We start from the raw sequence: 15,553 nt of genomic DNA, 5'->3' as shown, positions 1-15,553 counted from the left end.
TAAATGTTATATGTGGGTTTTATTACTTTTCAAAAAAGTGAGCTCGACTAGTTTTTTGTTTTTTGTTTTTTGTTTTTTGTCAGTGAGAGATACCCACCTATTTCTCGTTAATGTCTCTTTTTGCCTAAACTAGCTCAGGGGTTAAGTTTTTATTTATTTAGCCAAAAATTCTCTGACTCACAGTTTCAAATCTTTTCTGACAATTGGAGGTAAGAAACTAGTCTTAAACTCACAAATAGAAATTAATAAGTAAAATAGTGTTTTGACTAGTCTCTTGAAATGTCTGTACAATGAAAGTACAGAAAATGCCCAAAATGTAGGATATATTTTCATGTTTAAAATATATACTAAGACCATGATTTTATAGACAATTGCCAAGATTTCCAGTTAATGTGAATTTTTTAAGTTGATTTTTGTAAATGAGAATCTAGATCTCCAAAATATGATTTTTTATATGCTGTTTTCACTTTTTAAATAAAAATCTGTTTTTATATTGGAGATGACAAGGTCAAGACAGAGCGAGAATTGCCTCCATTTATTTATGGGCGAGATTTTAAATGCCAGCATTTTCACTACAAAGAAGATCAATATTTTCATGTTCATGGAGGAATTGAATTTGATATCAGCACACCTTCAATTGAGAATGCTTTGGAAGACTTTAAGGTTTAAATTATTATTGTTCCTGAAATGGTTTCTCATTTCCCAGCTCTTTTATTCTCTATCTGGAAAGAGTTTACGCTGGCACAGGCACTAGGCAGCTCTTCCTAGTGAGATGATTATCTTCCTAACTCACTAATTTTTTCATACCTTATGTAACATATATGAAATAAGTGCAAATACCCTAAGGTAGTATGTTAGGTGTCAGAGATAAAATGATAAATAAGCCAGGTACAACTATCTTCATAAAATTACATAGACCTCAAATGGACTATATTTGCCCTAAAATTGTTAATCAAAGAGTACAGTAGAAATCCCTCAACATTCACTACATATTCAGGGGCACCTGGATGGCTCAGTTGGTTAAGCGTCTGACTTCAGCTCAGGTCACGATCTCACAGTTCATGAGCTCGAGCCCCACACCAGGCTCTGCTGACAGCTCAGAGTCTGGAGCCTGCTTCAGATTCTGTATATCTTTCTCTCTCCCTCTATACCTCTCCTGCTCAAGCTGTCTCTCTCTGTCTCTCAAAATAAATATGTTATTTATTTTAACATAAATAAATGTTAAAAAGATTTTTTTAAAAAAACATTCACTACATATTCTTCCATTTTCCTTAAAGATTAGTATTAGAACATAGAACCTCTAGAGTTTAAGAACAATAATTTCTTCTAGAATTTAATATAAACTTTATACACTTGAATTGTCATTGCTCTTCTACCTTCTTTATATTTTACTTTGTATTTTTTCCTCACTTCTGAGGTAGGAATTGGATACATGCAATTATCATTAGGGTCTGGTGCGATATTTTATTAAAAATTTACCATGTACATATGTAAAATTTCATCTAAAAGAAGCCATAATTGATGGGGCATCTGGGTGGCTCAGTCAGTTGAGCACCTGACCCGTGATTTTGGCTCAGGTTGTAATCCCAGAGTTGTGGGATAGAGTCCCATGTCAGGCTCTGTGCTGAGCATGGGTCCTGCTTAAGATTCTATCTCTCTCTCTCTCTCTCTCTCTCTCCCACACACACTTCCCCAACTCATGCATGCATGTTCTTTCTCTATCAAAAGAAAAAGCTATAATTGTTTAGACTTGTTTAAAGATATGTTTTTAATAATGTAACTCATATTTTAGAATAATTTAGAAAAAATACGGGATTGTGCTGCTAATACATTTGTAGAAGATTCAGGATACAAAGAATTTTACTCAATACCAGTTATGGAACTTAACGGAAAAAGGTATGGAACTTTCAGTAACTATTCATAGTAGTGACAACTTGTTAAAAGTTGGGAGAAAACAAGGAAAGTGTCAAAATGCAAAGGCTAACTTAATACCTCAGCATGGAGATCCTAGAACAGTAACCCCCATGAATGAAATAGAGACTCAACAAAATATTAAGTAATATATTTATTACTTCACGCACTTTGGTACATTTGGTGTAATAATCTTTAGAGATAGTGATTAGTTGTTACAATTAACACTGTGATTAAGTGGGAATGGAGGTGAGGATCAAATCCTATGAGCCTACTGACAAGCAGTGGACTCAGCACATACCTCTCTAGTTCCATTAACAGATATGATTTAAAATTCTTTTCCTCTGCTGGGTCCTGTTATGCATGTCAACTTTTGAAGCAGTGTGCTTTTTTTAGTATTGCTAGGGTCTTTTATGTATTATGTTGTTGGGTTTCCATATCTTGGATACTGAAGTTTTGGAAAGTAGAGTAGGGGCATTACTATTAGGATGTAGAGACTTGAGATTTAAAATCATATAGGAGAGGTTTTTGTTTTTTGTTTTTTTAATGCACAGAAGTGGTTTAGAGAACAGGACCAAGTCTGGAACTCCGGAGAATAGCGACTGTTAAATAAGGTGGAGAGAAGCAGAAGAGAGAGCAAAGGAGTTGAGAAGGAATGATGTAAGGAGGAGGACCAAGAAAGTACAATAGCGTGGAAGCCAAATGGGGAGGATTTTTTAAATATGGAAATAGATGAAAAGCATCAAATTCAACAGAGAAAAAGGCCAAGTCAACTTATGACTGAAGAGAGCACTGTAAATTTGGCAGTGACTTGGTAGGAGAATTAGCTCTGGCTTTAGTCTATGTTCAGTGAGGTGAAGGGTGAAGTTCGGGAGAGTTCATGCGATGTGAAGAAGACAAAGATGATACATTTCTCCAAGATGCGTGGCAGTGAGGAAAATGAGAGAAACAAGGCAAAGGGAGAATCAGGATAAACACTGAAAGGTGGGTCTTTCCATTGAATACTGCCTGGATGCACACGTGATACTAGGATGAAGTCAAAGACCATGTGGCTAATGACCTCCAATTTTTGGAGGAAATTAAGTAGTAGACCTCATGCCTCCAGAAGGGACAGCTGGTGTGCATCTCCCTCAAGGAGGAAGATGTACACTCCATGTACAATGCTTGCCAAGGTAAATAGTATCTCAGAATCACCTCTAAATAACACTTTACCCTCCCAGGCTCTAGTGTCTGGCTGGACACTAATGATCCTGGGGATGCAGGGAAGCAGCTCAGCTAAAATCTGTATTTGGTGAGAGGTTGTTGTGGGTAAAGGAGTATGGTTGGCATAAGCCCACTGTCGTTGAGCTGTATGAGATCCAGTCAGATGGTTTCAATGGGATATTATAGTGGAATTGGTTCTCTGGTTTCTGACTAATGCATAACATTGGTCATCAGTGTTGGTGAATTGCAGTTAGATGGATTTGAATTTGCAGACTTTCAAAGTCAGCATGAGCATGTTTCCCAGACCCAGCCAGCAGGGAGTAAAAGTAAAAACCACAAGGAGAGTAATAATCAGTGTTTTCTTCATTCCTGTAACAATTACCAGAGAACCTTCAGTTCCATAATATCAACTCCCACTAGTTATTTTAGGAATCTCACATGCCAATGGATCAGCTCTCAGGTACTATGAGATACCTTCAGTTTTCTTCTTTCCTGTCTGAGCTCTCATTAATGATCCACTCCTGGGCCCCTGGGGCTCAATACCCTATGAAGGCAACTCAACACTAAAGCCATTGTTGTCTCTGACACTGTTGCTTCTTGTTCTGGATCTGGTGTCACCTCTGGAGCTGGCTTCTCCTGATACCTGCTAAATGTATCATGTAAACATGTATCAACTGTGAGGTGTGTTGACGCCAATCCAGTGAAGGAAGGAGAATTTCTTTTCCAATTTTATTGGTGTCAAGGAAGTGCTACCTGGAGTCTAATAATTTGATGCAAAAACAGCTCTTTTAGTCATTTTGCTAACAGTTGTTCTTTTCTGTGAGGTAGGGATCATTTGGTGAACGATTGAAAACATGCCATCTTAAAATCTCCGCTCTGATTTTAGGGGTATTGTTAGTGGACTGAACCCTTGAGTCTTGATGTTCTTTTTCCCCAGAATGGTTTATCTCCTAGGAATCCCCTGCTCTACTATGAAAATAGGGTCTGTTTCACTGGCCCTCCAGACCTGTCTGAAAACATCCAAATTTTAGATTCATTTTGGTTCAGGTTGGGCTCTCCCACCATGTCAGAATCAAAAAGTAGGGTCCATAGATAACCAGGATTTGGCCACCCATTAAAGTACAAGAACTCATGAATTATTAAGGTGACAATGACTAGGGCAAAAAGATTAATTTATATCAGTACTAATATGTCCAACTTTGAGGACAATATACCAGCATCATGATGTTGTTGTGGATATTAGGAGGCAGGTCAGAAATCAACTTAATGTGACAGTGGTGTAGTCATGTATCTGGGAAATGTGGTCCTAGAAGCTTCTCAGAAGCTGGGTGCAGATTCCCAGGCAGAAAAATATGAAGGGAGTTATTTTAAAAGTGAGGCCCCCTTATAGTTCCTGCTGGTATCTACACATAAGGTTTTGAATAACAACTGTGGCATGTCCCTATGCAGCACCTGAATGTGGGCTCCTTCAAGGCACTGGCCATCTGGGCTTTCAATGCTTCCAGTATCATCTCTGCATGGGCCGGTGCAGATGGTGTATTGAATCTTGGGGGAAAAGGGCCACAAAATTCTGTGGCCAGCGACTTTCTCAAGGTCTAGCCACCTTCACCATCTCTTGATTCTCCAGTTTCTAGGGTAGGATAACCCCCTGCTGGTTCTGGAAGCTTGATTTGTATTGGATAAGTAAATTGAATTTCTAGAAGAAATCAACCAACATTCTTTTCTTTTTTTTACATTTATACATCTGTTTCATTGCCTGAGCAGTGAAAAAGAGTGATCTAAGAGTACATCACTAAGTACCAGAGCCACCAAATGTAGTCAGCAGCTTCTGACCCCATAGCAGTTTACCACAGCTAAAGCCAGCTCCCTGGGGAGGCACATGAAAAGACAGAGAGAGGTTACCGGCACTGGGGCTCTATGATGTGGAGCTGGGCTACTGGAAGCGCATCCTTAGTATGATCTCCTGTGCTTGTATCCGTGGAGGCAGTCGTCTGGGACTTGGGGTATCTGCTTGTGGTGTGCACTCTTAGCAGGGTGTGTGACAGCAAGGGAAGGTGAGCTGTTTTCTTCTAGGAATTTAGTTTAGTCATCCAATGTGAACCAAGCGTCCGGCTCTGATTCAGACAGCCCCTTAAGGCCCTAGAGCCTATCACTGCTGTGATTTGAAAGCCTTCAAATCTGAGTAAGATTCAGAATACCTGCTCCTTGATTTTAGAGGCAAGTCCCCAGTGATGAAGGTGGAACCTCTATGAGTGGAGGCCCACGGACAGTGACAAGTCCCACTGTCTGGACTGGCACCGTTTCTGCAAGGTGTGGGTGAAGACGGCCTTCAGTTTATATTTTTGTGGTCTAATTTCTCTTGGGGCAAGAGGATGGTAGATAGGAAGAATGACAACCTCAAATAAATGCAGACAGGTCCTCAAGCCTGCCTTCATCCATGCAGAAGTCTGTAATATTCAGAAAACTGGAGTGGAAGTAAAGGTCAGGGAAGAGAGGATATTAGCCTCTGATCCGTTCATAACATAGTATATCCCTAAGACCTTCTTTTTCAATCAAGTACAATTTAAACTACATTTTGGTACTTAATTATTATAGAAAAATAGTTTAGCTAGCATAGAAAAGAAGTAGCAAATTACTTCAAAGTCAGAAAGATTGATCTTTTTTCTTTATTTTTTTTTATAGCTACTATGTGATCTCTTTTGAACTTGAAACTTTTTATCATCAACTATATAAGACAAAGTGGTGGGGAGCCATAAATGAAATCGTGAACAATCTGAAACCAAAAAGACTTCCACTAACAGATGCTCAATTACATGAACAATTTAAGAAAAAATTTGGTTTCAAAAAAGCTATGAAATGCAAGGTATTTCAGTAATCACCACATAATTTAGTATAGGAGGCTATTATAGATAATATGTTGTTATAGGTAAGTATATGTCTCAAATTTTTATCTTAGGGATAAGTATTAAGTTAAATGGAGGTTACAATATGAAATAAAAATTCCACATTTTATCACCTTAGAGGCCATATAATTCTGGATTATAAATTTCTGGTAGGGTTACAAAACAATCTGTTAATGAGCTGGATTGTGACCAGTCTTAATAAAGTTTAGTATTTATTGAGTGCTTATTTTATGTGCCAGGCACTTTATACACGCTTTTAACAGACTTTTTCAGGCTACTAGTATTATTGTTGTCATTCCTGGTGTACAAATGAGAAATTTGAGTTGCAGCCAGTTAAGGCTCTTTCCCACACAGCTAGTAAGTGGCAGATTCTGGCTTCAGTCCTGGGATCCTAACCTAAGGAACAAACCTGGCATTCTGAATCAAATCTCTGTATCTACTTCAACAAGCCTTGATATACAGCTTCTGGAACTGATGAGTGGTGAGCTCACCAATTTCAAAGGATGNTCGTGGGGATGAGCACTGGGTGTTATGTGGAAACTAATTTGACAATAAACTATTTGTAAAAAAAAAAATTTAAAAATATATGTATATATGAAGCCTGAAAAAAATAAAATAAAAATAAAAACTTTAAAAAAATGAAAAAAAAAATTCAAAGGATGCACTGGTATTTATTACCATTTTTTTTTGGTTTCAATGTCCATAAATTTAAAAATTGAATAAGTTATTCATTTAATTTCAAACTATTAAGTGGTCAGAATGTCCCAAAGAAGAGTATAATATTTTTACCTCTCAATTTTGAGAACTAGAGCAAAGAAGGCAAATTGTATTTCCATAGCTATGTATTTTTAGTTTCTGGATTTCTAAATTAGATTGTTCTTAAATCAGAAAAGGAACCCAGTGATCTCCATTTGCTTAAGTATTTCAGGAAAAAATTGTTTTACTTTAAGCATCTGCACAGAAGGAGCTACAACTTCTCCCTAAAAAAGAAAAAAAAAAACCTTCCCAAAAATATTTTTTAAAGTTCTCAATGTTTCTTAATAGTTCTAACAACTTTAATCGTTGCCCAGTAAGACACTTTTCATACGGATCTTGTGAAAATTCTGTGACTGAGCACCAATCATGTGTTTATAGTAATATATACTTATTAATTATAAATTATATATTAGTATTATATTTATTATAAATATATTAATATATGTTTCTTGTCCTTTTTTTTCGTTAAGCCAAACTTTAGGTGTATTTTGGAGAAACTTATTCTGGCCCTCTTAATCATTTTAGAGCATCCCATTTGGTATGAAGTCTGCTGTTGAAAGAGGATTAGCTGCTGTTTTCCATACATTTAGCCGTAAAACCTCAAGCTTGACCATCAATGTTTCAGATGAGGCAGGCTATGCCATTTTCCATCATGCTGCTTTACACAACAGACTTTCTATTATATGTCAACTGTGCAATGCTAACTTCAATGTCAACCAAAGACGCTTTGTTATGTCTAGCCAAGGTACCATAAAGTTTTTAAAATCTTAACTATTTTTCTTTTACTTTCTCCTATTCAGAGTTAAGAAGACATGTTGATTGTAGAGTAAGATGAAAGTTTGGTATTGTAGCTAGAACATAGTTGAGGCGTGTGTTTCCCTTATTTCAGAGAGGCTGTTTTCTAAGTATCACTTATTGCTCTCTCATAGTATTATTTATTTCTTTATTGTGTCTCCCTCACTAGAACGTAAGCTCTGTAAAAGGCAATGATTTGCTTTACTTTGTTTGCCACGATATCTGATTGCCTAGAAGAAAGCCTGGCATTGTAGGTGCTCAGAAGTAGCTGTTGGATGAATGCATGATTGGATGAATGCAGGGTAGCATTTGATAATCACTGGGATAATTAAAACCCAGTGATGTACTATAGAAATTCACAGAAAAGGTAGATAAATAGAGACCCCAGCAAAACATCCATTTTTATCCCAGAGTTCTCAACCAGCAGATAATTTCTTCACAATATATAAACTTAAATTATATTTAATAACAAAATATTCTTCGGTAATATTTTTTTTTAAATTAATGGTCCCTTTAAGGCTAACCTAATTTTGACTTAAAAAAAATTTTTTTTAACATTTTTTCATTTTTGAGAGAGAGATAAAGTGCGAGTAGGGGAGAGGCAGAGAGAAAGGGAGACACAGAATCAGAAGCAGGCTCCAGGCTCTGATCTGTCAGCACAGAGCCTGATGCGGGGCTTGAACCCAGGAGCAGTGAGATCATGACCTGAGCCAAAGTTGGACACTTAACCGACTGAGCAACCCAAGTGCCCCTAATTTTGACTTTTAAAAAACCATTTTTTCCTCATTATTAGGTAGGAAGATATGTATATATATGCATATTCACTGGAATAAATTTAACCAGTATAAAAATAATCATGTTGAAAATGAAAGCAGAAGTTCTCAATAACTGAAAAGGAAAATAGAGATTAAATATCAGGAACGACCGATAAGAAAATTGTAATTTTATATTTTAACTAGCTATCTTAAAAAGCTCTGTTAAATTTTCACACACCAAAATAACATGTTCTGCTTTAATCCTACTGACTACTAATAAATTATATACTCTTATCAGTATAATGAAAATGTTTGGATATTAAGATCCTTCTATTACTTGATTATAGAAATTCAATTAAACTTGAATGCAATGAGTAGCTTATTATTTAAAGATGTAATATTTTAAGCTTCTTTTGGTGTGAAAAAAACTTTGGTAAATTAAAGTCTCTGTGACTGCTTGGATTCCCATTTGCTAAGAATTGGATAGATTTTGCTATATGGAAAATGTATGACTCTACTCCACGGATGATGGCTTAACCAACACAAAACTGTCCCAACTGTCAGTGTTGACCAGACTCTTGAGATGCAGTGTTCCAGGTCTGCTCTGCCATGACGACGGCTGTGTGCACCAAACCCGGATGGCTTGACCAAAACCTCCACTCAATCCTGTCGTTAATAGCTGAACATAGCCATTTTATTCTTATTCATATGAATTTATTTTGACTAATTTAGGGAACTCATATATGTTAATAATCATACTTCTGTGTGTATTCCCCTTTAAAACAGAGTCATCAAAAATGGACATGAAAAAAGAAAGAAATGGTAAGATATTAGTAAAATATTTGGTGCATTTGGAAAGAATATTGCATGTATTATACTATATAATCTCTAAAATGTTCTGTCACATGAAAATGTCACATAATGATATTTTCTATATATTTTGAAGTATAAATTTTTCTACCCATGGTTGTTTATTCATATTCCTCTTAGGTCTTGGGTTTTTTTTTCTTTTTTCTTTTTTTTTCCTGTGGAATTTATAATTACCTCTACTTATTTTTATAAAATCAGTCCCCAAAATGGTTTTTATGCCTCTAAAAAAAAAAGTAGTTATTATTATTTAGATATGCTGCCACCTAGTGCCAGTAACGATTTATGAGGACTGAGGAATGAGGCATTCTTGACTGAGGTGAGAGATTTGACCTAAGTAGTATTTTTTTAATGTTAATTTATTTGAGAGTGGGGGTGGTGGGGAGGCGGAGAGAAAGAGAGGGAGAAAGAAAGGATCCCAAGCAGGCTCCTCACTTTCAGCACAGAGTCAGACACAGGGCTCCATCTCACAAACCATGAGATCATGACCTGAGCAGAAATCAAGAGTTGGACACTTTAACCGACAGAGTGACTCAGGTGCCCTTGACCTAAGTACTGAATATGGAGAATCAGAAAAAATTTAAAGGCTGTACCTTCCATATCTATATCTAAAAGACTACATACCTTCATACTCTATGTAGGATAATTCAAGAAGGGTGTTTTGTTTTTTTTTCCAGGCTTTAGGCATGTTTAATAGATCAATGACAACCAACTTCAGCTTGATTTGTTTATCCCCAGAATATGCAGCCAGCAACACAATGAACCTGACATGGAAGTGGTGAATCCTAGCATGATTTCGCCATTCTTCCATGTCAAGAGTTTGACATCTTTTTGTAAATTCCAGTATAATTAATGTACTGTGTTCTATTAGTTTCAGGTGTATAATACAGTGATTCTACAATTCTACACATTACTCAGTGGTCATCATGATAAGTGTACTCTTTAGTCTCCATCACCTATTTCACCCATCCCCCCACCCACCTCCCCTCTGGCAACTACCAGTTTGTTCTGAATGTATAAGAGTCTATTTTTGTCTCTTTTTTTCCTGTGTTTTGTTTCTTAACTTCCATGTATGAGTGAAATCGTATGGTATTTGTGTTTCTCTGATCTACTTATTTCACTTTGCATTATGTCCTCTAGGTTCTTCCATGTTGTTGCAAATGATAAGATTTCATTCCTTTTTGTGGCTGAATAATATTCCATTGAATATACAGTAAAACCTTGGTTTGTGAGCATAATTCATTCTGGAACCATGCTTGTGATCCAAAGCACTTGTATATAAAAGCAGATTTCTTCATAAGAAATAATGGAAACTCAGATGATTTTTCCACAACCCAAAAAATACTCATATAAAATGATTACAATACTGTAATATAATACAAAACAATAAAGAAAATACAAAATCAACCTGCACTTACTTTGAAAACCGTCATGGCTGGTGTGAGGGAGACAAGAGAGAGAAAGATTATTGTGTAGGAAGACTTCACCATCACTAACGGAATCACTGCTATCTATTGACTCAATGGAATCTTTTTCTTTCCATGCATCTTTAACAAGGAACCTATCCAATGACACTTGCTTTTGCCTCCTTTGAGAATTTTTGTGGAAATGTGACATTGCATTGCTGTTAAACAGATCCATCGCTTGTACTGTTACAGCCTTATTCGAGTGGTGCTTTTCTACATAATTTTGCACTGTTTCCAATATTTTACACATCTCCCTAATCTCATTTGAAGTGAAAAATCCCTCTGCCTTTTCCTCCTCCTCCTCTGAAGATGAGATGCAGACATAGACTTCTTACAAAATCTTACAATTCCAGCTACTCACATACCTCACTCGTACTTTTTGATGATTTCCTTCTTAGCTTCCACCATAATCATCCCCTTGTTCTTACCACCTTTCTTTTTAATCTTTTTCTCCTTGGGGGGCCATTGTATATGCTTACACGGATGTTGACTACAGTACAGTATTAATAAACTCACCATATACTGTATCTAATGTAAGTGGCAAGAAGGCAGCAGAGGAAAGGGTCTATATCTGCAGGCAGGCTGACCTAGAATGAAGCAAAGCCTTCCTAAGCTTACACTTGGATGGAAAAGAAAAGGTCTATAGGTGCTTTGAAGTGATAAAAAGTTACACTGGTGCCAGTTGGGCACCTTCCAATGTTCTGAAAAATCACTGATTTCTGCCAAACATTGTGGCCTGAGACTGAACATCCAAGGAAGGGAGATGATCACCCACAATCCCAGAGTGAGAGAGACAGAGAGAGAGAGAGAGAGAGAACCATTGGCTTAGTTGTGATCATGTAACATTTGATGTCACATACTACTCATATTGCAAGATATCGCTTGTTTATCAAGTTAAAATTTATTAGAAATGCTTGTTTATCTTGTGGAACACTTACAGAACAAGTTACAATCCGAGGTTTATACATACAACATATTCTTTATCCATTCATCTATCAGTGGACACTTGGGCTGCTTCCATGTTTTGGCTATTGTATATAAAGCTGCAATAAACATAAGGATGCACGTATATTTTTGAAATTAGTGTTTTTTAATTCTTTGGGTAAATACCTGGTCTTGTGATAACTGTATCATATGGTAATTCTATTTTTAATTTTTTGAGGAATGTCTATTGTGGTTTTGATTTGCATTTCCCTGATAATTACTAATGTTGAGCATCTTTTCATATGTGTTTTGGCCATCTGTATGTCTTCTTTGGAGAAATATCTGTTCATGTCTTCTGCTCATTTTTAAATTGGATTATTTGGTTTTTCAGCGTTGAGTTGTATACGTTCTTCATATATTCTGGATATTAACCCCCAGACCAGGGGTCTGAACCAGACAATAGTTTCTCCAGACCACATAAACCCCTCCAGAACTTCCCTAATTCTAGTATGTCTTAGACCAGTGTTTCTTATCCTCAGCACTGTTGACATTGTGAGCTGCATAATTCTTTGTTGTTGGGGGCTTTCCTATGCACTATTGAATGTTTTGTAATATTCCTGGCTTCTAAGCACTAAATGCAGCACCCTGTACCCCAGCTCTTACAAATAAAAATGTCATCAGACATTGCAGATGTTGTAGGGAGGGTACTTCTTCCCACTATTCTGAGATAAACTTTCAAGTACGAAAGAATCACCCAAGGATCTTGTTAAAATGCAGATTCTGTTTTAGAGGCCTGGGTGGGTGCCAAGATCCAGCATTTCTATTAAACATACTTTCAAGTAGTAAGAGGGGGAATATAAGAATAGTACTGCTGACCCTAGGTTGTGCTGAAGTATTTCTTGGAGGGCGGAGAGGAGAGGGTAAGTGGGGAGACTTTGTGTGTATGTGTGTGTGTGTGTGTGTGTGTGTGTATGCTTTTAAAACATAATAAAACAAAACAACTCTTTAAGCCATTTTGATTTTTTTAAGTTTATTTATTTATTTTGAGAGAGAGAGAGAGAGAGAAAGCAGGGGAGGGGCACAGGGAGAGGGAGACAGAATCCAAGCAGGCTCTACACCCTCAGCACAGAGTACCATGTAGGGCTCAAACCTATAAACCATGAGATCATGACCTGAGCTGAAACCAAGAGTCAGACATTTAGCCAACTGAGCTACCCAGGCACCCCTTGGTATTTCTCTTGCTGAGAGCAAGTAACAGCGTTTCCTTGATTGAAATGAACCAACATGTTCTATAGTCCTATGATTAGGTCTCAGTCTTTTTGGGGAAGCCTGGTTTCTGGACTGTGAACTTCACATGTCTTTGTCCATCCTCTTCCTGGCCTTAGCTGTGTCAGGATGGATGAAGTGTGGCTAGAGTTGGGAATTTCTCTTCTCAAGTAGGTTAGGCTCTGATAAAACCCATCAGGTTGGGCTCTGGTATAACAGTTTCTCCTGAGGGCAAGCCTTGTTAAGAAAAATGGAATGCTCTGCTCTATCTCAAAATGATTCCTTTTTCCCTCCCCCTGCTGGAAGCGAGGGGATTTTCCTCTGATATCCACTGTGAGATCCTGGTCAAACTCCAGGAGTTAAAACTCACTAAATCATGGGCTTTAAACTCTCAGACTTATCACAATGAGCTGCCAACGATTTGTAAATTATAGTTCAGATTTTCCTACTGTTACCAAAACCCGAGTCCAGCTGTCTGAAGCTCAAAAAGCCAATACCTGAGGGGCACCTGGGTGGCTCAGTCGGTTAAACATCCGACTCTTGGTTTTGGCTCAGGTCATGATCTCAGGGCTTGTGAGTTCAAGCTGCACATCGGGTTTCATGCTGACAGTGTGAAGCCTGCTTGGTATTCTCTCTCTCTCTCTGTCAATAAGTTAACAAACAAACAAACAAACAAACAAAAGCCAATACTTGGAGACAGTTTTGATTGGAAAGGAATCTGAGCTTTATTCAGGAGGCCAGCCACTGAGAAGTCAGACTCTTTTTTTTTAAATTATTTATTTCTGAGAGAGAGAGAGAGGCAGCATGAGCAGGGGAGGGTCAGAGAGAGAGGGAGACACAGAATCCGAAGCAGGCTCCAGGCTCTGAGCTAGCCGTCAGCACAGAGCCCAACACGGGGCTCGAACCCATGAACTGTGAGATCATGACCTGAGCCAGAGTCGGGTGCTCAACCGACTCAGCCACACAGGCACCCCTGAGAAGTCAGACTCTTGTCCCCCAAGACCAACTTTGAAGTTTCTGACACACCCAGGGATTCTTTTTTTTAAAGGAGTGTAGGACAGTTAATAAGTAAATCAACTACAATGGTCCGTAACAGTTCTTAATTACATGCAGACACAATTGTGTCAGTGACAGATGTTATCTCAGTGCTTGGAGGTTGTGAAAGACAGTTGTAAAAAGGAGTCTGGTTCCTTTGTGCTCAGGAGTTGTACAGGAGGGTCTGGTTTCTGTTTCATGATGTGCAGAAGCCTCTGTTTTTTCTAAGAATGCATGATCTATAGATTACAAAGAAATGGTCATCACTCACATGGGCTAAGTAAGGGTGACTGCTAAAGCTTAAAGACTACTAGATTGGCTGGAGGGGCCTAGGCGGCTTTAGTACTCACTAGTTCCTGTGGAAGTTTCTTTTCAGTAAATTTTGATTCTCTGCACCAGCCTGTCCATATCTTCAATTTTTGGAGGCAGTGTTTTTGCCCTGAGACCTCACTTCTCTATCAGATCTAAGAAGAGTTGTTGATTTTTCAGTTTGTTCAAACTTTTTACTTGTTTTTAGAACATAGTGATGATTTATGTGCCTTCCATGCCTGACTAGAAACTGGAAGACTAAGCAGCAACTTTAGGTAGATAGATCAGAGCAGATATTGTAGATTATCAAAGGCTGTGATATCAAGCTTAGGTGAACAAGGCAGGCCGGAGACCATTGGGAGTGTCTGAGTTGGGAGAAAACCAGTGCTTCACTGAGGAATTAACCATTTAGGCTGAGAATAGGAGTTAGCTGGAGTCTGGTCAGAAAAGCATGTGGGAGAAGGAAACTCTCAGACACCAGGAATAGCCCAAGATGACTGGATCATTCATCATCCAATTAAGGGAGACTTGAAAATGGAAGAGGCACTCTTAATTATTATGCTTAGGCAACAGGAATAGATAAATACTTCCCTTGGCAAGCTGGGTGTGTGGCTGATTACCCTACATTTGAAGAGCTACAAGACCCAGATGAAGAGAACAAGTTGTGTATGTCATGAGTTTATTGGGATGGGGGTGGGTGGGTAGCTGGTGGTTCAGGTGAATTGGAACCAGTGGACCCTTTTTCTGTATTCATGATTGATGGCCTTTCAAAGCCACTGAAGAGTTTTAAGCAAGGAGATAAAAAGATCAGATTTATATTTTGAAATAATGGATTAGTGAAGGGCAAGAACAAGGTGGGGATACCAGCTAGGTGGCTTCGAGTGGGGAGGTGGTAGCAGTAAAGATAAGTTCTAGGGATATTTAGTCTTGGTGATAGACTAGTTATGAAGATGAAACAAGAAGGAGATGCTAAGGAGTCTTTCAGGTTTCTGGTTTGTAGAACTGGCTGGATAGTGATATCCTTCACTGATTAAGGCAGCAATGAAAGAGGACCAAGTTTGGAGGGAAAGATAGAAGTTCAGTTCAGAACATGTTAAGTTTGATGTGGTGTGTGGAGACACCTTGTAAGATGTTAGAGATAAAGATGTGGAGCTTGGTTGAAGAGATAGATGTAGAGACATAACCTGGAAGTCACCAACTTATAGGTGGTAAATGAAGTCACTGCCAAGATAAAAAGGCCAGAGACACAGCCCTAAGGCTCATGTAGGTATCAGGATAATGAGAACATCCCAAAGGAGACTATAAAGGAGTAGCCAGAGAGGTAGGAGAAAAATAGGAGGTTATGGTATCACAAAAGCCAAGG

The 15,553-nt window shown here is 38.0% G+C and overlaps 1 protein-coding gene across 1 annotated transcript in view; it reads left to right on the top strand.

The window, feature by feature from the left end:
- The window catches only part of ANKAR (ankyrin and armadillo repeat containing), a 66,189-nt gene that overhangs the window by 10,778 nt on the left and 39,858 nt on the right, over positions 1–15,553 (top strand). Inside the window, exons 3-6 of the mRNA XM_077780219.1 lie at positions 500–663; positions 1,793–1,896; positions 5,797–5,977; positions 7,299–7,518. Coding sequence (XP_077636345.1) covers positions 500–663; positions 1,793–1,896; positions 5,797–5,977; positions 7,299–7,518 — 669 coding nt within the window. The remainder of the gene's footprint in view (positions 1–499; positions 664–1,792; positions 1,897–5,796; positions 5,978–7,298; positions 7,519–15,553) is intronic.

This window comes from Crocuta crocuta, unplaced genomic scaffold (assembly GCF_008692635.1).
Source record: "Crocuta crocuta isolate KB4526 unplaced genomic scaffold, BGI_CrCroc_1.0 scaffold38, whole genome shotgun sequence".
Classification (NCBI taxonomy): Eukaryota; Metazoa; Chordata; class Mammalia; order Carnivora; family Hyaenidae; genus Crocuta; species Crocuta crocuta.
Note: the sequence above shows the minus strand (reverse complement) of the source record. Positions and strands in the feature narration are given on the sequence as shown.